Here is a 26,196-nt window from a genome sequence, read left to right as displayed (position 1 = left end):
TGCATAATGTATTTTCCTGTTATGTTTTATATATATAATATCTGTATTATAAATGGATTTGAGAGTTTCAGATGAAAATGTACCTTACCTGCCCAGGTACCTAATTTTGTAAATTGTGGATACAACTTTTAACTATGCTAATAGCCTATTAGTATATGGCAGTATGATAGTTGTGCAGGAGTATTTTCACAGTATCTTGTAGTGGAACTTTCTCTTATTGGGGTGTAGTGTAATCATAATAGCTGTGTAGTAGTATTAATGTAGTATACTATATTAGGTATATATAATATAAATATATGTATAAATTTATGCTAGGAATCACATATTTTATAGTTGTTCTACTACTACTACTATTACTACTACTACTACTACTACTACTACTACTACTACTACTACTACATATAATCACTTAAAGAGTCCAGAGGTTTGGATTCGAGTCTCATCTTTTCCACAGACCAGCTGTATGTATTATCTTGGATAGTCCCTTACATTTTCAGTGTCTCAGTTTGGTCACTGGTAATAGAAACAGTAATATCCTCCTGGGAATGTGGCATCATGAGTTCATTTCAGGAAGACCACAGGACTATTTGAAAGAAAAATACCAACTTTTATTGGTATAATACTGGCAGCATTATTGTCACTCTAGTGCGCAGAAGTGATTGTGCCATGGATGGTTTTTTTTTTTTTTTTTTTTTTCTTTTAAGGTTCTAAACAAAATCTTTCTTTCTGCTCATCTCCTTCTGCTCAACTGTCTGTAGAAGTAGAGGGCACCCACATCCTGTGTGTAACCACGTTGATCTCAAGACCCATTTTCATCCAAAAGGAAGGAGCTACCTGAGAAAAGCCAAGGATGACAGAACCAGCATGCAGCCTGCTAAGTCCATTCATGAACAGGCTGAGTCCCCAAGAGAACTCTGCAGACCATCGAAGAAAGGGGAGCCTCTGGGCTTTAGCCGGAAAGGCAACATCAGGCCCAAAGTGGCCAAAAAAAAGCCAACAGCAATTGTGAACATCATCTGAAAGGGTCATGGCCCTGGACTACCATTGCTGGGCTTTGCAGAATGTTGTTCTGGGAGCCAACAATGCCCTTTTGGATGCATCCCATAGTAAGACACATTGGGAAAAAGAAGGGCATAACACATTTCTTTCACATCCATACAGGCACCTGGATTATCCAGAATTTTTGAAAGGGGAATCTTGGGGAACCAGAAATTTATTATAGGCTCCTTTTAGAAGCAAGAGGCAGATTATAGAAAGATTTGAGGAAAAAAATGAAAACAGTCTTCTCCCAAAATTTTAGTAAAAGAAAGCTCCCAAGTTGTTAAATAAATTGACCACTCTCCAATAGTTTCTGCATCTGGGGTTCTGTGCAGGGGCCACACAACATTCAGACACGAGGAGAAAAGTCTTCTGTGTCTGCTGCTCCCTAACTTGTGGGGCAAAGGATGGGAATCAAAATTCTCTTAATAGCAGTGAAATAGTAATAACTTTTAACTTTGCCCTCAGTTATTTTGAAAGCATCCAAAATAAGGATTCCTGTTTCCCCAAGTATTCTGGTTAATCGAGCTTTCAATGTCTGGGTTGCTTCCAGGACTCGTTTTGTTAGACTTCAGTTCTCATTCCTAGTTAGTTTGATTCAGGTTTGTTGTTTCTCTGGATGTATGTTTATTCTGGGTTTGGGGCGCCTCTGCTCTCCTTCAGCTGAGCATTCTGCACCCCAAGACTGAGCTGCAGCCTCTATCTTCAGAGCTGTTAGTGTTGCCTGTGGTTGGCGCAGAAAACCCCCCTAAAAACCTTAAAATCTTAAAAGTCTTTGATCAGCGCCCATCACCAGTTGCAGGTCTGCAGGGCTGGAGCACCAGTGGATGGCACGTCTAGTGTATCATGAGCCAGCCTGGAAACATGGCAGATGTTACTCAGCCCTTTCCCAAGATCTGCTTCCCTGGTAGTAGCAACAGCCTCTATGGGCTGTAGGCATGACTATCCACTTGCTGGTCTCATTTTTCCACCTCAGCTGCTCCTGTGCCCTTTGATGACTAAATATACATCCTTACCTTTCAACCAGATGTGTGAAGCGTTCACTGTACACTGCTTTCTAAAGTAGTTTCTGAAACAAACGGTGCATGTGGGATCCACAGTCTGAGACTGTCCTCCTCTCCCTCCCTAAAATAGCCTTTGTTTCCACAAAGAACCATCTGTTAAGAACCTCCTGCTTTATGATTTTCTTCAAGAATGAATTTCCATTTTTTTTTTTAATGTTAACAATATCATCAGGTCTTCTGTAGAGTTTACAAGTGCTGACATCCTTCTGGAAAACAGAGTAGTTATGTCCACAAATGTATACATATATATATAACACAAAATATATATGTTGAGTATATTAATAATTTATTTTTAAATACTCCTGCAAAAGGTGTGTGTTTGTGGTGGGTGGTTTTTAAACTATATACGTTAGTTCATGTAAGTTGAATTCTCTTATTTTGAAAATTAAAACTGTAACTTAATTAACATTAGTAGGATGATTGTTATTGCAATAAGCATCAGATTATCAATGCATAAAAATAGGTATTAAGCAGTTATTAAAATGCCAGTAAACTGAAAAGTGTAACTTATTATACAAACATTTTGAACCTATCATAGTGAAAATGTTGATTTTTGACCTTCGCTTTGACATCTGGCTCACAGGGGTGGGCCATTCATATGGTGTATAGGCAACTATCAAGTGGGGAAAAAACATTGCTGTGAAGTGAATATCACTGTTTAGGCTAACATTGTAAAAATTGTAATGTTACAATTATTTATTTGGAGAGTTAGTCTCAAAGTTATTTATTATTGATGTTTATACCATGATTGCACTCTAGCCTTTTACATACTAAAAAATTGACTCATTGGTTGTATTGCATGCCCTTTGTCCCGTAACATGTATGTGCAATGACAACAACTTGTTTTTAAAGGTGGTATAGCCAGATTTTTTTTTTGTTTTATTTAATGTAACCCACATTTTGGGTTTTTATTTAATATGCCTAGAGGGCATGACAGCCCGCTTTGACAGTGGTACTCCGTGATCTTCAGAAAGCACCATAATGTCATATCTACTCTATGTACATTACCCAAGACAAATGATTTTAAGAGTTACTATATTAAAAAGTTCTTTTTAATTCCAACTAAATTCTCACCTTCATATAAGGAAATGTATTCTTACCTTCATATAAGGAAATGTATCTTCCTTAGAGACATAAATTTGCTGTTGAAACATGGGAGCTGGCTCACTCTAAGGGATATTCCACTTACATGCCATGGCCTGAGCCATGTACCATGTCCCACTTGGGTCTTATTTTTAAATATATATATATTTTTTGTCCACATGGGCAGTCAGCCTGCGAGTTGATTTTTGAGGAAATTACCAAAGTTTCTGGGAAAACATGTTCAAGGCTAAACTGAAGAATGGATCTAATTTTATTATTTGTTTTGTAAGGAAGAAATCTTTCTTTGAACTGGTCTTTCATTCTTTCTTCCCAAACTAGGTTATAGATTTTCAACTGCAAAATTCAGGTTGCTTAGACACTGTTTTCCAGCATTCTGCAGGGTAGATCAGTTGTATGGAAGTTGGAATGTTCTTTTCCCAGAATTGAAAAGAAAAAGTTTTTAGATTATGAAATAAATATTATAATAATAAAGCTATATTTATGAATAATGTGTTGGTATGTTTTGTCCAGTTGAAATGTTTCCGGGGAGCCAAGTGTGCCGGTCCATTAACAGGAAACAAAATGGTTTATCGTGAATAAGCTGTTCACTGTACATAAAATCACCATGCCCTTGTACCTATAATCTTTCTTGAGAACTTAGCATGATCATTTTTATTTATCACAATGCCTATATCTAAAAGTTCCTTTTACATATGTTCACACTGAGAAGTCCTCATTAAAAGCCCATTTGGTGCTTTTCTCCCATCTTCCTCCACACTATGAGTAATTTTCCTCCACTCTATTTTTAAACTTGGCAACTCTTAGCAAAAACCATGAACAGATTTCACAGTGTATATCCCAGCTTATATAGGCTATACATGTCAGTCATTGCAAGACCCAGAGAGTGATTACAATAGGTAATGGAGAGAAATACTGTGTATCACTGGTAGATTACTCAGCCATTGGTCTTTTAAGAACCATGGAATTAGGAAAATTTGGGGGATGCCTTTTGTTTAAGACCATTTAGAGCTTTTAGGGAGATATCTGTTCTTACACGTACTCCTGTTAAAGTTGCTGGATTCACCAGGTTATAATATTCTTGAAAAATAAGTGTAACATTCTCAATTATCTCTGGGCATTAGAAAACATAAATAAATCCCAGTATCTTGATTCTTTTTAGGCTGGATCCTTAAAAAATGAATTCCAGGATGGCATACATGCAGGCCCAAATGCAAGCCCTGGAACAACTTCAAAATTTAAATGAGGGAGAGCTTTAGAAACTGGATTTTTCTTATGTGTATGGAATTAATGTGGTGAACTTTTTTTTCATTCCTTTCTGTCCATGCTCTATATCAATAAAATGGACACATCTGAAATTTTCATTTAAGAAAAAGATCTTTAGGATGCCTGGGTAGCACAGTCAGTTGAGCATCCAACGTTTGATTTTGACTCAGGTGTTGATCTCAGGGTTGTGAGATAGAGCCCCATGTCAGGCTCTGCGCTCAGCAGCGAAGCCGGCCTGAGATTCTCTCTCTCTCCCCTTCCCTCTCCCCTTCTCCCCGACACACACACCCTCACTCTTTATTTAAAAAGAAAAAAGGATCTTTACTATGGAGCGCTATGATGTGTTTACTCTGCATTTGTAGCCATTATTTTAAGACTTTTTAAGCCATTCCAAGAAGCAGGTTTTTCTCTTAGAGGAAACTCACATATAGGCAGGCCTAGCTCTACTGCCCACACTGTAGTGGGGACACTGATAAGTTTTGTATATAGGGAGGCAGGTGTTGGGGATGTTGAATGAGAGTTTTGGTACCCCTGTCCTGTGGGAAGAGGAGACATGATTGCTATCCCTGAATATCTGAAGTGCTGCCATGTGTAAGAATATTTCGTGTAGTTACACGAGGCACTACTAAAATCAGTCAGTGAAAGTTCTACAAGAGCAGACCTTAAGTCATTGAATGGAAAATAAGTGCAACACAAAGTAGGTCACCTTTTGAAAAGTGAGCTTCCCATCACTTTGTGGTTGATGGGATTCAGCTTTGGATAGGGAATCAGACTGGATTCCTCAAAGAACACTGAGCCCTGGGGTTCTATCATATGTGCTGAGACTCTATTATTGTAAATGTTGGCTGCGTCAAACAATATTGATGTGACAAACTGATTTTGGAAATTTTCCTTCACTGACTTGGACTTTGTGAAATCTCCAGTGACTTGTTTCCACAGCTAACCTCATAAAATGCTTTTGAAGTGGGTAGGGATGAGGAGGTATCATTTTCTCCTTTTAGCACATGCAGAAACAGGGAAAATGGGAAATAGACACTTGGCATTCTTCCTTCAGTGGGGACCATGGGCTTCTTGAGAAGCATCTCACCTCACTGAATGTGGTTTTAGTGTTTAAAGAGAAGGTATGCTCTTTTGGTTACAACAGAGCCCCTGAATGCAAGCCAGCCCTTCATCTAGTGTTCAGTTGAGTCAACAGTGATGCTGTCCAATGTTGGGGTTGGGAGGGAATTAGTAAGAGATAACATGTGGTATATCAGGCTCCATTATCATGCTGCCTTCCTCAAGCATTTTTCAGGTGGTTTTAATGATACTTGACTTTCGCCTCCTGACAATACTTAAGACTGTGACTTCACCATATTGTACATAAATGAAGGTGGGGCTTGTAATTGTTGGGAAATGTTGTCCAGGGCCCAAGAGCTCCTTCATGACAAAGCCAGAGTGAGACCCAGAATACCATCTTCCCGAATCTCATCCTGTGTTCTTTTCACTACATTGTGCCATCTCCTTGAAAGATTCCCAGAAAATGGCCCTAAGTCTGTGCATTTGTTGATCACACAATGGTTCCCAATGTCCTAAAATTCAGTTTAATATTTATTATCAACGATTGCACCTCTTTAATGCAAGCTGCTGTGCGGGGATATAAATATCACCACTTTGTAAATTCTTGATATCCTCCTTGTAACAGAGCCAGCCCAGCTTGGCAAGAAATTCAGATCTGTCAGAGTTTACAGCCCACATTTTTAGACACTTCAAATTGATAGTTCGCAGACTGATGAGAGAGGGGCACTACATTTACCTTACTGGGTATATCACAGAAATAGGTGATTTTGTATATCTCAATCCCTTGTCTTTGTTCAAGGCAAGGGTGTCCATTTCCCTCATTCTCAAGAATGCACCCTTTTGATTTTATCCCTATTTAAATCTACCTGTAACTTGACAGCGTAGCTGAAATTTTTTATATAATCCTAAACACAGGGCTAATGGAGGGAACCGGATTTCTATTGGGGAGGGACACCCTAGCATAAACACAAAGAAGTTTGAGGTGGGGGGATGGCAAATGAGTGGGGATGCAGAACAATGCCCCAAGCTTGCCTTTGTGCTCTGACTCTGGCCTCCCTCTCCTATTTCTTCTAGTTCCTCCTCAGTGCTGACTTGCCCCTCACCAGCCACTGGCTTCCTTCCAGAGCCCTTAAACACCCTGCCCTCCCCCTACACAGCAGTTATAGCAGATTATGCCCTCTGCCTGGAATGCTCTTCTTTTTCTTCTCCACCTGGTTAATTTCTACTCAGCCTTCAGATTCCAGGTGAATTGTCACTTTCCCAAGGCAGTCTTGTAACTCTTAAAACACCACGTACCTTTCCCCAGTAGGACTAATCCCAGGTGCCTCTTTAGACCTAAAAATGTGATTCCTTGACTCACACCTGCCTCCTTCCCTAGTTCGTCATGAGGCCATGTCTACATCTTTTATCCCCAGTATGTCCCCAGTGCCAAGTGCAGTACCTGGTACCGAGTGGGTCTTCAGTAATGAGTGTTTGCAGAGTATGTGAGCATCAGTGCCGTCAGATGTTAAAAGAAAAAAAGAAAGAAAAAAGAAAAAGGAAAGAACAGTGAGAACGTACATTTTCTTCCAGCTGGGGAGGATCAAAGAGGAAATGGCATCTGAAGGATGAGTCAGATCGGGAGTGACAAATGAAAGGAGAGCATTTTAGGAAGTCTGAGCAGAGTCATAGGGGTAGAAGGCACGAGGACCAGTGAGACCTGGGAAATAATTTTGTTTCACTTGTGTAATATACAAGCCACGTTTGCCTGTCTGCGAAATCACTAGAATTAACTGCACATCTAGGAATGCATCCATCCAACCAGCCATTTCACCTTATTCATTGGGCCTCTGTATAAGCCAATCACTGTAGTACATACGAGGGATATAGGCTGCCTCCTGACCACATATATTCGAAGTGACTGGTGAAGTTTTCTGAACCATCAAGGCCAATCTCAGTCACTGTCGGCCTCTGGAATGGTGTCCACATTACCCTGACTGGCCTTAGGGCTTTTGCAGTCTTCCAGGACCACAGTATGTAAACAGAATCCCTGATTCAGTCATTCTCCCCTGTGACACTATTTATCTTCTTCATGACATGGATTACTATCTGAAATTATTTGTTTACTTGTTGAATGGCTGCCCGCTGCCCCTGCCTCATGGGAGTGCCTTGCCTGTCTTTTTCACTGAATGCAACCAGATCCTGATTGACGAAGATTTGTTCTATGAACAAATGAGTTGGTTCTAGAGAGAACTCTTCTTAGGAGATCTGATCTAGAGCAGAGCTAAGGAATAGCTCCCTCTCTGTTGACTGGGAGGTTACAAAATAGGAAAAGAGACTTGGAAGACTCCCAATGTGGAATAGAGAGAGAGGAATCTTTGGGTGCTTCTTATGGTCTGAATGTTCTTTCTCAGATGACAGTAGTTCATAGCTGATACTGGTCTTCCCCCGGATAGCATAGGTTTCTGCAAGATGGAAGCTGAGCTCACAGGTAGCTCCGTGTCCCCAGATGGTAACAAATTCTTCTTTAAAAAAAAAAAAAAGATTTTTAAAAATTTATTTATTCATGAGAGGCAGAGAGAGAGGGGCAGAGACACAGGCAGAGGGAGAAGCAGGCTCCATGCAGGCAACCCAATGTGGGACTCCATCCCGGGACTCTAGGATCACGCCCCGGGCCGAATGAAGGCAGGCACTAAACCGCTGAGCCACCCAGGGATCCCCACAAATTCTTCTGAGATTACTCTATAGCAGTGATTCTCAAATATTGGTGGGAATTATGATCACCTGGGGAATTTGGTGAAACTACAAAGGCTTAGGACCTGTCCTACTTCAGCAAGCTGTGGCATCTGTGTCAGTTCTCTGGCTAATTCCGATACAGACCACAGTTTGAAAACTATTACTGTAGTGTATGGCTACATTTCCCAAAGTTTGTTCCATGGAACACCTGTTTCTCAGAATGTTAATAGTTAAATAAATGAATTAGCAGGTTAAACACATTTCCCTACTGCAAGTAGTCCAGAATCATTAAAATGCAAATATGCATTGTGAATCTCCTAGAGGGGAGAAAAGTAAACAAATGCTTCCCAAACTTATCTGACCATGGATCTGTTTAGTTCTAGAAAGCACACAGTAACATCTTTTGCAACTAAAAAAGTAGTTAGTGTTCAGAATATATTTTAGGAAACACTTCGAAAGTACAACCACTGGGCACCCCTCTCTCTCCTTAGGAGAACTTCAAATACTCTATCTTAAAACTGCTCACAGTTAACAGCTGGAGTGGCCTATTTTTAGGTTATTTTTGAATTTACCTAAAACCTTGTTTCTTAAAATCATCTGTGGACAAGCATCACTTAGCAGTTTGTTAGAAATACAGAATCCCAGGTCCCTCCCCAGAACTATTGAATGGAATCTGCATTTTAATAGGATTCCTGGATGATTCATTTGCATCCATATAGAGAAGTAGCTCTTAATTAGGGGTATAGAAATACGTGGAGAGCCATTTAATATGCAATTACTGGCCCACTTCTCACCATCCCTTATTCGAATTTCTGATTTACACTTATAAAGAGAGAGAAGGGGAGAAAGTGCCCCCTAGGCAATACTCCTATACTCTAGATCTTCCCTTCTTTAGCCTAGATTTTCCGAGGCTGGACTCCTGAGAGAAACAGGGATAGTAGTCCTCGATCTTTAGGATACCCAGCAAATAGCAAACACTTCCTGAAACTTAAAGTGTTTCTCAAACAATACGTTATATAAATTAATTTCTGGATATAATAGAAAACTGGTTGTGACTCAAATTAATTAGTGTGAAACTTGCTCGGGATTTTATCATGTCTTTTAGGCTTCTTAACATAAGTGAACTAAGAGTAAAGCTCAAGGTTATCCTGTCCTGTTCTCAAGAGCTTTCACCTTCATCTCTGAAATAGTCTGCTAAGTGTACCACCCAGTGGAGCTTCCAGGTAATCATCTTTTTTTGTTCAGACAGCCTTTCCTAGTTTCTGGCCTTTGCTATGTACCTAGATTCTTTCCCTTGACTTGCTCTTGGTTTAAAGTAGTTTTATTGGAATGCTGAGCTCAGTGGTTGAGCATCTACTTTCAGCCTAGGGCATGATCCTGGAATTCCTGATCTGGCTCATTGCGAGGAGCCTGCTTCTCCTTTTCCCTCTGCCTGTGTTTCTGCCTCTCTCTGTGTCTCTCATGAATAAATAAATAAAATCTTAAAAAAAAATAAAGCAGTTTTATGATGTGCCTCAGTATGGTTTTCTTTATGTTGCTTATGGTTTATTCTTGAATCTGTGCCAGAATGTCATGATTTTGTGTGTTGATATCATTTTTCAAATTAGGAAAATTATTGGCTTTTATATCTTTGAGGATTTCTGCCTCATTATCTCCTGTCCTTCTAGGGTTTCATATTATATGTATTAATACTTTTTGCTGTGTCCCACATATCTCTTGTGGTTTTTCTATTATTTTCCATTCCTATTTGCTCTATGCTTCAGTTTGGATGTTTTTTTATTGGTCATTCTTCCAGTTCATTGATCCTGTCTTCTGTATCTAATCTCTACTAAACAAAATATCATATGTATTTTAAAATTCTAAAGTTTTCATTGGATCCTTTTTAGAGATTAAAATTCTCAAAAAAATAAATAAATAAAAAATAAAAAATAAAATAAAATTCTCTGAAAAATTCTCCATTTTAACATTTATTTTCTCTGAAAAAAATATTTTCTATATATTCCTGAACATATTAATCACAGTTATTTTAAAGTCCTTGTCTACTAAATGCAGTACCTGTATCACCTGTGGTGCTATTTCTTGTGGTTTTCATGATATGGTCCTGACTCACACACAGCATGTCTAGAAATTTTTCTTTGAATGCTGGTCATTGTATATAAAAATTATGTACCTCCAAATGACTTCTTTTTTTTTTTTAAGATTTTATTTATTTATTCATGATAGACACAGAGCGAGAGAGAGAGGCAGAGACACAGGCAGAGGGAGAAGCAGGCTCCATGCGTGGGACTTGATCCCAGGTCTCCAGGATCATGCCCTGGGCTGAAGACAGTGCTAAACCACTTAGCCACCCGGGCTACCCCAAAATGACTTTTTCTTCCTTCACGTGGGTTCATCTTTTCCTCTGCTAGGCAAATGAAATTGTGACTAATTATCTTAAGATAATCAGATACTGAGCTGAGTTGAGACTGATTTTTAGTATTGGTAAGATTTAGCATACCTCTGGTTTGTTATTGAGGTGTTGTCCTTCAGGGTTTCCAATTGAATGCTTGGTGGTGTGTTTACTGTTTACAGGATCTAATCGTTGTCTCTTCAGCATTATGAAACAGTGGAAAACTTCCTCTGATTTTCAGAGGTTTTGGCTTAGCTTCCAAGTCCTAAAGTCTACTCTTTGTTTCCCAGAAGTCCATGAAAAACAAATGTTACTTTGTGTTTCAGAGTTTTTATGCTTAGCTTTTTAAACACTTGCCCTCATAGCCTCAGAAATTAGCAAATGTCTTGAGAGACTGTGTGTTTGAGGTCCCTAAGCCTCTAATAACATTCTGCAGCCCCACAAGACCATTAAAATCTCTGTGGGCTTTTCTTTCCCACCGCTGTCTGGGAAAAATCTCAGATTGCCAATCTCTTCGAATCTGCATATGTCCCAAAGGAAAAAGTCACTGTAGATTGACAATGAGCTGAAGTTCTGTCTTCTTGAGAAATTTAGCCATTCTTGTCTTCTTTAATTCAGCAACTGGCTGATGTCTTTAAGTGAATGAATCTATATGTTAAATAGTATTTGTAGTTGTTCTTGAAGGAAGCATTGGTCAGCCTCATACTACTCCATTCTACCCAGAACTAGATGTTCTTATCTTGCTTTTTGAATTGACATTTTGATCACATGATTTCTCTGGCTTTTCATTTTGGTTTCACTCCAGATTCTGTTTCTTGGATCACCTTCAGCTCTGAGCAGTGCAGATCTCTCATCCCTCCCCAGCACAGGTTTCCGACACAAGACAAGTGTCTTAGGCTTCCATCTGATCAAATGGAATATTATCAGAAAAACAAAACCCTATTATGAAACTATAACAGCATAAGCTGAACACAGAGTGAGCTAAATGCAAGAAATAGCTCCTAGTGGAAAAATGATTATTTGTAGTCCAGTGATGTTCTCCTAACAAAAAAAAAGGGGGGAGTATTTTCTCTAGATAGTCATTCTCTGAAGAATTATCTTTATCTGAAATATTCCTATGTTTTCCTAATAATGAATTTTTTTAAAAAAAACACATGTCTGGGACGTCTGGAGGACTCCATTGTTGAGCATTTGCCTTCAGCTCAGGTCATGATCCCGGGGTCCTGGGATCAAGTCCCCACATCAGGCTCCCCACAGGGAGCCTGCTTCTCTCTCTGCCTCTTTCTCAGTGTCTCTAATGAATAAATAAATAAATAAAATCTTTTAAAAAATCAAAATAAGATAAAAAACACATGTCTGATATCTTGAGAGCCTATTACTTCCAATTTCTTGATGACAGAAAATAGGAATAAGAATGGATTAAATATTTTTGAAAAGCTTTAAATCCTGAAATATTAGGTGACACCTGACCACTCTATATAAACTTTTTCTATTCACATGGAAGTCTTATGAGAGAGAGGGAAAGAGAGAGAGAAAAGCAAGTTGAGCGGATATGTAATCATACAGCATGAGGTTATTACTGTGATTTGATGTGCTTCTCCAAACCAATTATAAAAACCCTTGAAGGCAATGCCCCTCTGTAGTTCAGTAACCCAGAGAATTTCAGATTTGAGACCTAATAGACCTATTTTGTTCACAAAAGAATTATTGGAAATAATATTAAAGTATGCATTTCTATTAAAGAGAATCAGCCACAAGAAATGTATTTACTTTGTTTACCAAATAACCACTTATATTGCTCCTAAAAATGTCCAACATTGATCATCAATTCCTTGAATCTACTTGAATTAAACACGCTACCTTTCTCCTTATTTTACGTCATTACAATGTTTATTCATACATCAACCTAATGCTGAGTATTACTGGGCATCCTGTCTAAAGTGCTTAGAATGGATTGTTTTAGTGCTTTGTGCCCTAGTAGTCATTTTTAAACACACTGGTAATGATTCCAGTGGGTAAAATGTTCAGTACTCTTTCATAAATAAAAACTACCCTAAACATGAACAAAATGTCCATTCTCATTTCTTTGCTAATGCCATGTTTGAGTCAACTAAAGTTCTTTTCTACAGACTTTACCTCTGAAGGATGTGGAAAGTGAGAAAAAATGAAAATCAGCTCATCATAATAAAAACATTAAAGCATTGCTAATAGTTGTCAGATATTGTAGAGGAGGAAATATACTTTTTCCCTCTATCTTTCTAGGTTTTTGACGGTGACACCTTCCCCCTGCCCCATAATAAAAGATGGATTAACAAGAGAAAAACAATTTTAATTATATGTGTATGTAGGGAAGTCTCACAAGGGAATGAGACTCAAAGAGTGCCCAAAAGCAGGAAGCCATGATACTTTTTTAGACAAAGAAACAATAAATTTATGAAGAATTGACAAAGCAAAGAAATTGGTCTGAGGATAATAAAATGGTGAAGAAGTAACAAGATTTGTTCATATAGCCTTATTAGCCCTAAATTCCCTGTCTGATGATAAGGATGGTTTCTACCCTCCTGGTACAGACAGGGTAACTTTTACATGTCAGATTAATCTTCTGCTTTCAGGAGGGGAGAGGAAAGTCAGAGTATTCTTTTTGCATTGGCTGTTTCTCAGGGACCTTTAATTCAAAATAATCAATATGCTAAAGGAGCATATTTTGGGGCAACATTGTGAACCCCTGTAATAGCTAACTAAAGCATGATGCGCATCATCATCCACAACTCAGACATTATTGTGGCATGTTTTATTGGAGATGGGTAGGACTCTCCTTTCTTTTTTATACATGGGGAAACTAAGATATGAATTAATAGTGTAATTTTCCAAGAATCACATGGAGAATTATTAGCAGAAAAAGAACTACAACCTGAGTCTCTTAATTTTTCTTAAAATTGAAACTCCTTGAAAACAGGGAACAAATTTACTTTTCTTTAGAAACTTAACTTTCCTCTTAGAATGCATCTGTATAAAAAAAACAGCTAAATCAGAATCTGTGTGTATATTGTGTATTGTGTGCCACCCTTACACAAAAAGAGAAAGGGAGGAATAGAAAGTATGTATTTGTTTTGTTATTGTTTTATAAGTAGGCTTCATTCCCAGTGAGGCTTGAATTCATAAACCTGAGATCAAGACCTTAGCTAAGAGTCAGATGCTTTACTGACTGAGCCACCCAAGTGCCTCGGGAAATAATGTATTTGTAAAAAGAAACAATGGAAAGATAAACTAAAAACTAATAAAAATTAGTTCTCCTTTTAAAGGAAGGGAGAGAAGGGGAAGGAGGTGACAGGGTTACAACCAAGACTTCTCTGAATTACTGTGTTTCATAATTTTGATTTTGGAATCAACTAAATGTTTCACATAATGAAAATTGATTTAAATGTATAAAAATTGAATACGATGACAAAAATGCACAAATAACTGATGGAGTAAAAAGTAGGATCCAACATGATTACAGTCAAGAGGGATTTTAAGCAGTCTTTTAGTGAGGATATTTGAATATATCACTGAAACACTCAACTCTGGTCAGTGTTTCTTAGGAGAGGAAAGCCAACAGCAAGTGTATACATTCTGCTTTGATACAGCCTATTCCCAAAGATTGTATAACATAGGTCTACTGACCAATCTCAGGACTGTGTCATTTTTAAAGATGGTATATACTGGTTCTGATTTAGGCTATATAGTCAGATTAATATCGGATCCACTATTTACTACTTTTGTCACCTTGGGCAATTACTTCTCTAAGCTTACATTTGCATGTATATGAAGTCCACATAGAAACAGTTCTTATCTCAAGGACCTGCTGTGAGGATTAATATAGATAATACACATAAAGAGCCGAGCACAACCTCAGGTAAGTAGTGAAAGCTCAATAAATTTTAGCAATTATTCAAAGAAACAATACTTTAACAACTAAAAATAACTGAAAAACACATAGATCTATTTTACATTAAAAATGTGAACTACAGGGATCCCTGGGTGGCGCAGCGGTTTGGCGCCTGCCTTTGGCCCAGGGCATGATCCTGGAGAACCGGGATCGAATCCCACGTCGGGCTCCCGGTGCATGGAGCCTGCTTCTCCCTCTGCCTGTGTCTCTGCCTCTCTCTCTCTCTCTCTCTCTCTCTGTGACTATCATAAATAAATTAAAAAAAATTAAAAAAAAATGTGAACTACATTATACATACAAAGGAGTATATATAATATATGGAGTTATTATCTGGAAAATAATAAAATGAACCCTTAAGTGTCCCTACCTAGTTTAAGATACAGAACATTTATAAGGAATTTTAAAGTCTACAAACAGTACTCTCTTTAGTTTTGTTTCAGAATTTTTTTAAATGCTATTTTACTCTATGTATCATTTGTGATTGTTTTCTCTTTTTTTAATGTTTCTTTATTTGAGATTCATACTTATTACCTGCATTTCATTCAATTTCTTGGTTGCAGGGTGTTCTATTATATGAATGCACTGCAATTATTTTTTAAAAATCCATTCTACTGTTGATGGTATTTAGATGTGTTTTAGTTTTTGCTATAACTAGTGTCAAATGACAAAATAATACAACTTAGTAATGAGTTTGATGTTCTTTATTCAAGAGAAAACAATCCATGGATTGGGAGTGGGGGGTCCAGTGCCTCACAGGGAATGGAGTACTCTTCCCTCAGGGATTTTGGGCAAAGGTGACTTTTATAGAACGTTAGAAGCAGTGATGCACAAAGAGGTCATGACTGGTTAGGACGCTGGGGATTTCTTTCTAAGGCTAGCACATCCTTTTCTAAAGTAAGGTAAGCTAGCTAAAGCTCAGTTGGAGCATGGTGATGCATGTATGTTAGGTTTCCTTGACAGTGAGGCGTTTCTGGAAATGCAGGCTGTGAGGCGGACTGGGGGGATAGGTCCGTCTCTATTTTGTGAGTTCTGATATGCGTATTAACTCTATTGGTAACAATGTTGATGTGAACATTCTTGCACATTTTCTAGGTGCAAATGCACAATACTTTCTCCAGCACACATTCATATGCATGGAATTGCTATGTTAGGAAATGCACATTTAACTTTGCTGGGTAATTACAAGTTGTTTTCTGAAGTACTTTACTAATTTGTCATCACTCCAACAGGTATGAATGTTGCTCTTATTCACCTCCTTGTCAGTACTACACGTTGTCAGTCTTTTTAATTGTAGGCATTTTGTTGGATATGTATTGGGATTTCATTTTTGTTTCAATTTACATTCCATGATTACAAGTTAGTTTGATTTTTAAATGTTAACTGCCTACTTCTGTTGAATTAACTTTCTTTCTCTTTCTCTTTTAAAAAATTAACCTGTAGAAGATCTTTATCTTCTCTGATTTTCTCACAGTTTTGTGGGTTTTTTTTTTTTTTTTGTATTTTTTATGTTTGGATGAGCAGAAGGTCAAAATGTAAATTTAGTCATTTTTCAAGAGGTTTATGCTTGGTACATTTTTGTTTCTTCAAGGTCATGGAGATAGCCTCATGTATTAATGTTTTATTAGTGAGTATGATAATTGCTATAGGTTTTAGGTATGTACCTATTCTAGGTTATTATGGTTCCTTTCAAGTTTTGGTTGCTAAGAGATTTTCTTTTTCATTATGTACACCACAAATACATGCAAATTTGAAGGGATGTTTTCTTTTATACCTAATGAGTTTTATTCTGTTTTTCTGCTTTAACCTCTAAAAATAGAGAAGTATGGTAGCTTATATTGTTTTATGTTATAATATTAACTAAACCTAAATTCCTGGAATAGATTCTATGTGGTCAGTATATATTATTTTTATACACTTTATTGCATTTGAGTGGAGATTGATTGGCCTATAATTTGCCTTTTTTTTTTTAATTTGCCTTTCTTACGTTGACATTGTCTTATTTGGATATCAAAGTTAGATTATAATTTACTATTTTCTGGAACAGTTTATGAAAATTTGAAACTAATTCATAATAAATATTTGTTGGAATGCACCTGTAAAACCACCTGGGGCTATATTTTTTTTAGGTTTTTTTGGTGAGAAGATTTTTAAACTGCTGATTCAATTTTGTATCAGTCATAGGATTATTCAGGTCCTTTACTTCTTGACTTTGTCAATTTTGGTATACTGCAGTTTTCCTTTCTAATTTATACACTTAATTAAGCTTTCAAGTTTCTCAAAATAATTTGTTTATCTTTGTCTTCTCTCTTTTGTCCTTGATTAATTTTGTCAGAAGCTTATTGTCTTATTAATGTTTTTAAGGAATAAAGTCTTTCCTTTGTTGTTTCTTTCTACTTCTCTTTTCCTTTTTATATTTCATTAACTTTACTTTTGTTATGTTTTATCTTCTACTTTATTTGAATTTTTCTGTTATTGCTTTTCTAATTTCTTAAATTGTAAATTTAGCTCATTGTTTTAGGTTTTCTTCTTTTCTAAGATAAGCATTGAAGGCTATAGCTTTCCCTTTTAGTACCTCTTTACTTATATCCCACAAATTTCAGTGTGAAATGTTTTTATAATTTTCAATTCTGAGTATTTTCTATTTTTATTATGCTTTCTTTTTGGCCCATAAGTACTTGAAAGTGTATTTTTAAAATTTCCAATTGAAAGGATTTTTCCCTCTTTTTATATTTTGTAATTAGTCATGAATTTGTTATATACCAGATAGAATATGTGATGCTTTGACACTAGTCCTTTGGAATTTGTTGATGCTAGCTTTATGGCCTAGCACATGATCAGTATTTACATATATTGAAAAAATACATTCTCCGGATGTTGGCTGCAAATCATATACATATAAAATTATTTATTTGACTATTCATTATATCATCTATATCCCTACTGAAATTATTTTGCCTCTGTGATCCATTAACTATTGAAAAAAACGTGCTAAAATCTTTAACTATAATGTTGCTTCAACTTCACCCATTAGTTCTGTCGATGTCCACTTTATTTTAGGCTATATTATTAGGTACAAAAAATTTGGCATTTTGTGCCTTCCTGAATAATTCTTTCATTGTTATATAATGGTCCTTTTTATCTCTGTTAAAGTTCTTTTGGTCTTTTTTTTTTTAAGATTTTATTTATTCATTCACAAAAGACACAGAGGGAGAGAGAAGCAGAGACACAGGCAGAGGGAGAAGCAGGCTCCATGCAGGGATCCTGTTGTGGCACTCGATCTCAGGACTCCAGGATCGTGCCCTGGGCCAAAGGCAGACATTAAACCACTGAGCCACCCAGGAATCCCCAGTTTTTTTTGGTTTTAAAGTCAATTTTATCTGATGTTTATAGAGCAACAGCTCCTAATTTGAGTTGATATGTGCTTGGTTCTCTTTCTATCCTATTACTGTCAGTCTTCCTTGTCCTTAAGTTTTGGGTATGTCTTTCATAAATAACATATAACTGAATTTTTTTCTGGTCTGATTACTTGCTTTTTGATTTGAGAGTTTAAACTATTTTTAATGATATGGTGACTTATATATCTGTATTAATACCCCCACCTTCTTAGGTAATTTCTATTTGTCTTGCTTTAAAATTTTTCCCTCTTTTTGCCTTTCATTTTGGATTGAGTTTTTCTTATTCTTATTTCTTCTGCTATTTGTTTGGAGGTTATTCACTCTATTCTCATTCTGGATTAAACTCAGTTTTTATTTATCTAAACCACTTTATCCTCTCTCAGTCATGAAAGAGTTTCATTGCATTCTGAACACTAAATTGGTAGTTCTTTTCTCTCTGCACATTGAAGATATCATTCCATTCTCTTCTTATTTACATTGTTACTGTTCAGAAGTTAGTTGTCACTCTAATTTTCCTTCCTTGGTGAGTGATCTTTCTTTTCTCTCTGGCTTTTTTTAAGATCTTTTTTGTTTGTTTTTGGTATAGTGTTCTGAAATTTTACCACAGTGGGCCTAGTTATGGATTTCATTGTGTTTTATAGTTTGGGGTAAATTGGACTTCTTGAATTTGGGAACTGTTCTTTCAACTGGGTTCTTTCAACAATTGAGACAGAGAAGTCTCAACAAATACTGTTTTTAGAATCTATTTGCTTTTCTAATTTATCTACTTCTGGAAACATGAGAGAACATGTATTAGTCCTCATTCTATCCTCTTCCCTCTTAACTTCTTCACATATTCAATGACTTTGTCTCTCTGAGTTGAATTTCGGATACAGTTTTGACACTCTTCCCAATCAATACCAATTCCTTTAGCTATATCTAATCTGTCATTTTATCTAGCCATGAGTTTTCCATTTAATGCTTAAGTTTTTAAATTTCTCCATATTTTGTTTCTTTTTTTTGAAAATCTTTTCATTCTTTATCATTTCCTGTTTTATGGTTATATCCTTAAGTTGCTGTTTTTGTCTTTATATATATTCTTTCAGATTGTCTGTTGGTACTCAACACCTTCTAGCCTATTTTCTTTGTATCCCCATATAGCAGGGACTAGAAGCCTTGAAACTATTACCCAGAATTTCCTGCCAATTGAGTTCTAATTTATACCTGCTAGTGAGAGGTACCCATGCATAGTTTGGAAGGCAGAGGGAAGCAGAGCCTTAAAAAGCAGATGTCTTTTTTAAGACATCAGGCACATACATTAGTTTGGGCAGGTATGAAATTTTTCAGCAACCTCCAGATTAACTGCCACCTGTTACTTCAGTGCTGTAGGCAGCTGTGACCACTAGTATCTGTATTAGTCAGCATACACAGGTTATTATTCTTCAGCAATAAATTAACCCTGAAATCTAATTGCTTAACACAAAAAAGTTTTTTTTTTTCATTTGAACACCTGATATTCACCATGGGTTGATAGAATACTTTAGTGTACAGTTATTTAGGGATCCAGGCCAATAGAGCTATCACCATCTTTGTAATGGCACACACTGAAACTTGCATCCTTCTAGATAACCATGTCACAGAAGTGAAAAGACAAGAGAATTACACGGAATTTTCTTTTTCCTAACCCAGAAATGATGCACCTAAATTCTCACATTTCAGTGGTGTCCACATAACTGCAAGGAAGCACAAAATAAAGGAAAGCAAATAGAATACTTGGCAATCTCCTCTGTTTCTGGCAGCTTTTTTAGTTCTTGGCCTGGATGATGGAAGTAATATCCTGATTCCCTGAAAATTGGCAGTGAACTTGAAAACAAGTGATGGCCTTCTCTGACTTTCTCTCTTCTGTCCCTTCCAATGGTTTTATAAGAGCCTAATTTCCTAATTAGGTCTGATAAGCACTTAATCCCTTCTAGAGTAGTTTCTGTTTTTCTTTCTGAACTCTTATTGAGAAAGCATTTTGTACCAGAAGCAGTTCCAGGAAACAAACTCTCCAAGATGGGAATGTGCCCTACTTAGGTTTAAGGTCATTGATAACTGATAGTGATAATTCATGACATTCACTGGCAAAAAATGTATTTATCTATTTCATTTATTTTGATTGGAATGAAATTTTTTTTGAGAGGAAATCTTTGGGAAGCCAAGTGACTGTTACAATTCATTGTTAAGGTAAGAATAATAAAAATGGCTAGTGCAAATTTTAACCGAACTTACAAGCTCAGGGTTTTCTTTTTCTTTTTTTTCTTTTTTTTTTTTTTAAGGCTCAGGGTTTTAAATTCTTAGGTTTAGACATAGTTGAAAAATCATAATTCATATTGTGCTTAAAATACACTATCTCTTATAATTGTGGCATTAACATATCTTAAAAATATAGTTAAAGAGTGATTCTACATATTGCTGAGTGATAATATAAGCATAGATATCTTTTACAAAAATTATAGCATTGATTGAAACCCTAAGAATTGGAATTGGGAAATTCGCATGAGTAAATCCCTCAAATCCCACTAAGCCTTACTGCTTTTCTGATTTCCCCTTGCTTGACAATTCTATTATAACTTTACCTTAGGCAATTACTTTGGAAGGGGATGCTGATCTTTTTTAAGACCCATCCATCCCTACCCTATACTGTCTCTAAATTGGCAACCAGAGTGAAATCCCCAACATGCTAGAGGGGAACAACTACAAAGTCTAACCAATAGGGGGGAGCTTAAATGCCAAAAGAATTGCATAATGTGGCTGATTTATAATGGTAGAAACTTGGAGAATATGTGTGAGAGTGGATTACAAGTATACTAGACCAATTAGGAACAGATCAACATTTTTTATTGAGGTACTTTCCAGAAATTCTGGATTCATTGTGTTAACCTAAACAACTGAGAGTGGCTTTATTTGGTTTAGTTGATTTTAACTGAAATCAATGGTGACCTACATTAAATGAAGTTGAGTTGCTAGAACATTCCTGATATAACATAGAAGTATGAATCTAAAGGTTTAGGAGGACAGAATATTGGAATTGATATATCATGTGTGGTCTGTTCCCCACTCTTTCACTTTATTCTCTCAGAAGGTCCATTGGACACTTCATAACCAAGGCAATGAAAAAAAGAATATGTATTCTTGGAAAGCTTTTCAATAGCTGTCTTCTGCAATTCAAAGATAATGATGGGAAATGCTATAACTGAAAAGGGCTCTACTCTTTCATTGTAGTGAGGATGAGGGGATCCTGAAGTGGGAGAAGTGGAGTGGCAGCACTTAATTTCTAGAGACAAAGTAGATGTGGTTACTGTAGGAAGTGGTAGGACCAAAACAGTATTCAGAATAGTTTTACCCACAGACATCTTTGGGGGCACCTGATTTATTATGATGTACCTTGGACTGAAATAGATAGGTAGCCATTTGGTTTGATGATAAGAGACCTAAGTCATCGATAGTCATATTCTTATCCACAATTTCCAATCTGAGCTACTTCCCAGGGCTCTGTGAATGGGGGGCCTTCAACTTGATGAAGGATCTTAAAACAATGGCACAATTATGTACTGTAAATCTGTTACCTAGCCTTTTTCAAAGGAATCTATGGGCACTTACCAGGGTGATTTGCAGTACATAAGTAAAATACCCCAAATTTTCAGAAATTGTTTTTCACTGGCTCTGAGCCAATGCAAATCAGTAAGGACCCTAAATATTCCTATGGTCCATTAGTTAGAATGGGGACTTTAGAATTTAGGTAGAAAATGGAGAATTAACCTAAGTTCATATCACAGCTGGCCTAAGAGGTCTGCAAAACTGTACTGTGTTAATCTCAAAAAGCATGGCTGAAGTAGATTTAATGGGCTACTGGCAATCCCCTCACATTGGCATCCTAACCTCTGGAGTAAAGACTTTTTTAAAAAAGATTTTATTCATTTATTCATGAGAGACACACAGAGAGAGGCAGAGGCTAGGCAGAGGGAGAACCAGGCACCCCTTGGGGAACCCAGTGCAGGACTCGATCCCAGGACCACAGGATCACACCTTGAGCTGAAGGCAGATGCTCAACCACCTAGCCACCCAGGTATCCCTGGAGTAAAGACTTTTATGATAGGAAAGACCAAAAAGAAATCCTTGTCCAAACAGTGATTAATTTTGGATCCCTGAAGTAATTGCAAGGATCAGCTCCACCATCAAACTCTTGAAAGCTTCAGGGCTATTAATTCATTTCATGTCAACATTAACTCATCTGCTTGGTCTATACAGAATACAGAGGAGTCTGGAATAATAACAGCAGATTATTGCAATTACAACTGCAGATATTACAGGTATGGACTCTTTGCTGGAACAACAGCTGCTACTCAGTCATTGATCTGGATAATGTTTCTCCCTCTCTATTCTGAATAGTAAAACACATCAAAAGCAGTTTGCTTTGATCTGCAAGGGACAGCAGTATACCTTCATCATTTTCATTCACAGCTATGTCAATATTCTGGTTTTGAACAATAATCTAGCCCAAAGAGACCAAGATTTTCCCACTATTTTCTACAGGATGGTGTGTCCATCCATATGATGACTCACGGTGATTGGACCAGGTGAGTAGGAAGTAACAAGTACTTTAGATGCCTTGATAAAATACCTGCATACTGGAGGTGGGAAAAACACCACATGAATATTCAAGTCATGGCTTCTTGGTAGAATTTCTGGGGATTGAGTGGCCTGGGAGATATGATATTTCCTAAAAAATGAAAGACAAATTACTATACTTTATATAGTATAGTATAAATATAATCTGCTTCTATACCCTTACCATTAGGAAGGTACAATATTGGGTGGGTTTCTATAGATTTTTTTATTGGAGTTCAATTTGCTAACATATAGCAAAACACCCAGTGCTCATCCCATCAAGTGCCCCCTTCAGTGCCCGTCACCCAGTCACCCCCACCATCCGCCCACCTCCCTTTCTACCACCCGTTGTTCGTTTCCCAGAGTTAGGAGTCTCTCATGTTCTGTCTCCCTCTCTGATATTTCCCACTCATTTTCTATAGATTTTAAAGGCAACATACACCACATTTGGATATACTACTTTGACCCATTAAGTAATGACCTGTCAGTTTGCAAATTTTGAAGGGGCCTAGCTGGTCCATACTGCTGTGCATGCTGCTCTGCTCTTTGAGCCTTATGCCCAGGCAAACCAGCAGCTAGAGATACTGTATGGAGATTTGAGAAACACATATAAGATAATCACAGTGCAGATCCATAGGATTTTAGAGAAAAGTCATGCCCTTCTGAAAATATTTATTCTTTATTTATGAAATAATTCTTAATGTTCTACTCAGTCCTAGTGAAGAGTAAATGCTGAAACAGGTCACCATGTGACCATGCGATCTAAGTTGTCCATTGTGAGTTAAATGTTACCACATCCACTGAACATAAAACCAAGTGTTCACAGATAACGCCATAATCACAAGAAAGTGAAAGAGCTGTCCATGAGATTGAATCCAGCAGATCTTCTGGTGTCTTAAAGACTTCCCTGTGACTTATTGTCTGAAGAAGGAAATATCTAGACCTGGTTAATGGACGATTTCATACAGTATTTTGGTACCAGCTAAGAAGGGATTTATTATAATGTTGAATGAATTCATTGTGAGAACTAGCACATATAATAGATGTTCCATAAATATTAGTCCAACTCAGCAATTTCCAAACCGTTCTGTAGAATGTCACTAAATAAGACACTCAAAAAGAATTTCTGGTCTAATGAGTTTGAAAGAATTTGAATAGAAACTTAAGAAAAACCCACAGGAGCTCTAAAGGAGATAAGATACTAAGATATATTGTGAATTTCAACATCACCTAAACTTATTTGACCCTAAAACAATGCTCTTCACAGAGCATTTCATGAGAGTAATGCTTTTCAGAATCTGCTTTCTTAATTGTGGTTTTTAGCGATTCAGGCTTTGACTGAATATTAGTTTTGATAGCCAGGAATTAAAGTGTTAAATTTTTATACTGACTAGCATATAAGATGTGCTCATGTTGGTTTTCCAGATGACTAGAATTCTTAGTTCAGAGAGAGATTTTAATAGAAAATCCTTGCCATGAGGGTAATGTAGGTGACACTACCCAAAAGGAGTGTATAAATCAAATTTAATGATGATTTTTCCATTTTGTAATAGGGATTAAGGTTACAAGGAGATCACAGCTCTGTGAATCCAATTAGGACATAATGAAATGCGCTCTTTGAGCTTACAAACCAATTGATTTAGAGAGAGAAATAATTATAATAATAAGCATGATATATTTGGCATTATGATTACACATTAGGTTACTCAGATTATTAAAATCATGCTTAATTTCAAAATTGAATGTACCTAGTTTTGCACAATGCGTTAAAGTTCATGGAGTCTAAAGTATATCATACTTTCTTTTGAGATACCTGCGGAGGAAATAATTATAAACAAAGATAAAGGCATGAGGTTAGAATAAAGAAAAAAATTAGATCTTATTACAAATGACTCTGTTATAAATGAGCTTTTATAACAGACCATATCAAACATTATTATGTATAGAGAGAATAAAAAATGATTGATCAGGCCAAATTTCTGAAAACCCTATTAATTTGATCAATCACAAGTGAGTGTGCTGATCCAATGAAATTTAGTTTGACTTTTGTCCTCCTGCCCATCTTTGCTACCAGCTTCCACATTTAGTGTTGTTTGTAAGAGATATAAGATGGTAAGATATAAGGGGGTAGATTTTTTTCTTCTCACAGGAGCCATGTATATAGCTCTATTGTAGTTATTACATGGTATAGACTAGCTCTTTTCAACCTGGGCTTTGGGAAAGAATTAATAATAATGCCCTCAGTAATTTATTATACAGAATGAATTAATTCCCTCTTATTCACCAAGAACTGTGATAGCTTTGTCCCATCCTTGGGAGAATTGAGAAAATAGACATTCAAATAATTTTCTGTAGGGCTAATTCTCTCGCAGAACCTCTGTCCACTCTGGATACTGATTGCAAAATACCAGTCAGTGAGAGCTTTAAAAACTTCTGCATGTCATCCTCACTGATTCTGATTCAGTAGAACAGGCATGAGGTTGAACAGTCTGTGTTCTAAAAATCTCCCTATGTATCATTGAGAGATACATAGAAAGATTGACTTCTTGTAACCGAGGCTAGGAACCACTGCTCCAGGCAGAGCACGAGCACACTGGTTCCTAAGCTGCCTTGTGAAACAAAAGTGCTCCTGTTGGAGATTCTCAGTGATATTATTAAAGGATTTCAATTGTCCTAGAGTTAAAAAAAACAATATTCCAAAATTTCCAAACTTATTTTAACATGGAAATATTTTGCTGAATATCTATAGTCATCTTGTAAAACTTGATGCAACAGAAGCAATATGGGAAATGAGACTGGGGGATGGCTGGTGATATCAGAGTGTCAAATTTAATAGGATCTTTTCCAGTTAATTTCAACACAACCTTGCCTGCTATATCATATTTAGAAATCCATTTTTTTATCTTGAAGTTTTAAATTTATTATTTATTTATTTTTAAAGATTTTATTTATTTATTTGAGAGAGTGAGAGGGAGAGAGAACAAGCTAGGAGGGAGAGCAGAGGGAGAGGGAGAAGCAGACTCCCTAGTGAGCAGGGAGCCCCATTCAGGGCTCAATCCCAGGACCCCAAGATCATGACCTGAGCCGAAGGCAGAAGCTTAATCAACTGAACCACCCAGGTGCCCCTGGATCTTGGAAGCTTTTTAATTTCAAGAGTCCTTTGCTTTGTAAATGGTAAACCCTATTGTATTTATTACAATATAAGTTCCAGAGGATGCAAGTTCTGCATGTCTTTTTTCACTTAACCATAAAATTAAAAGAATAAAAATAAGAATAAATTTTTCTTTATCCTTGGAGTGTGGATGAACTTTCTTAATAAAACACAAAACCAAGAAGCAATAAAGAAAAGGTTGATAAATTTTATTACAAAATTTAATAGTTCTGTGCAGCAATTATGTCTAAACATGACATACACTCATATATGATAAATGTATGGTGATATACCTGCAAACATAAATGATGAAAATATTTGTAATATATATTCTAGGCAAGGGCCAATTTCTTCTTCTCTCTTCTTTTAATTCCATCAGTGAAAGAATGTATGAAGACAATGTAGTACACGTCCACGTACACACAACACACATACACTGGAATATTATTCAGCCATAAAAA

General features: G+C 36.7%; 1 protein-coding gene across 3 annotated transcripts in view; it reads left to right on the top strand.

Moving 5' to 3' along the window:
• ZNF365 (zinc finger protein 365) overlaps positions 1-26,196 on the top strand; it is a 121,223-nt gene that overhangs the window by 26,430 nt on the left and 68,597 nt on the right. For 2 of the 3 annotated variants that reach the window (XM_055308917.1, XM_055308916.1), the window contains one exon: positions 759-3,696. The exons of the other annotated variant lie outside the window; for it this stretch is intronic. In XM_055308917.1, coding sequence (XP_055164892.1) covers positions 759-1,020 — 262 coding nt within the window. In that variant the 3' untranslated portion in view covers positions 1,021-3,696. Of the gene's footprint in view, positions 1-758; positions 3,697-26,196 lie in introns of those variants that run through there. 3 annotated transcript variants of the gene reach the window in all.

The sequence above is a fragment of the Nyctereutes procyonoides genome, unplaced genomic scaffold (assembly GCF_905146905.1).
Source record: "Nyctereutes procyonoides isolate TBG_1078 unplaced genomic scaffold, NYPRO_anot_genome, whole genome shotgun sequence".
NCBI classification, from domain to species: domain Eukaryota; kingdom Metazoa; phylum Chordata; class Mammalia; order Carnivora; family Canidae; genus Nyctereutes; species Nyctereutes procyonoides.
The sequence above is the reverse complement of the archived record's forward strand: the minus strand, read 5'-3'. Positions and strand labels throughout refer to the sequence as shown.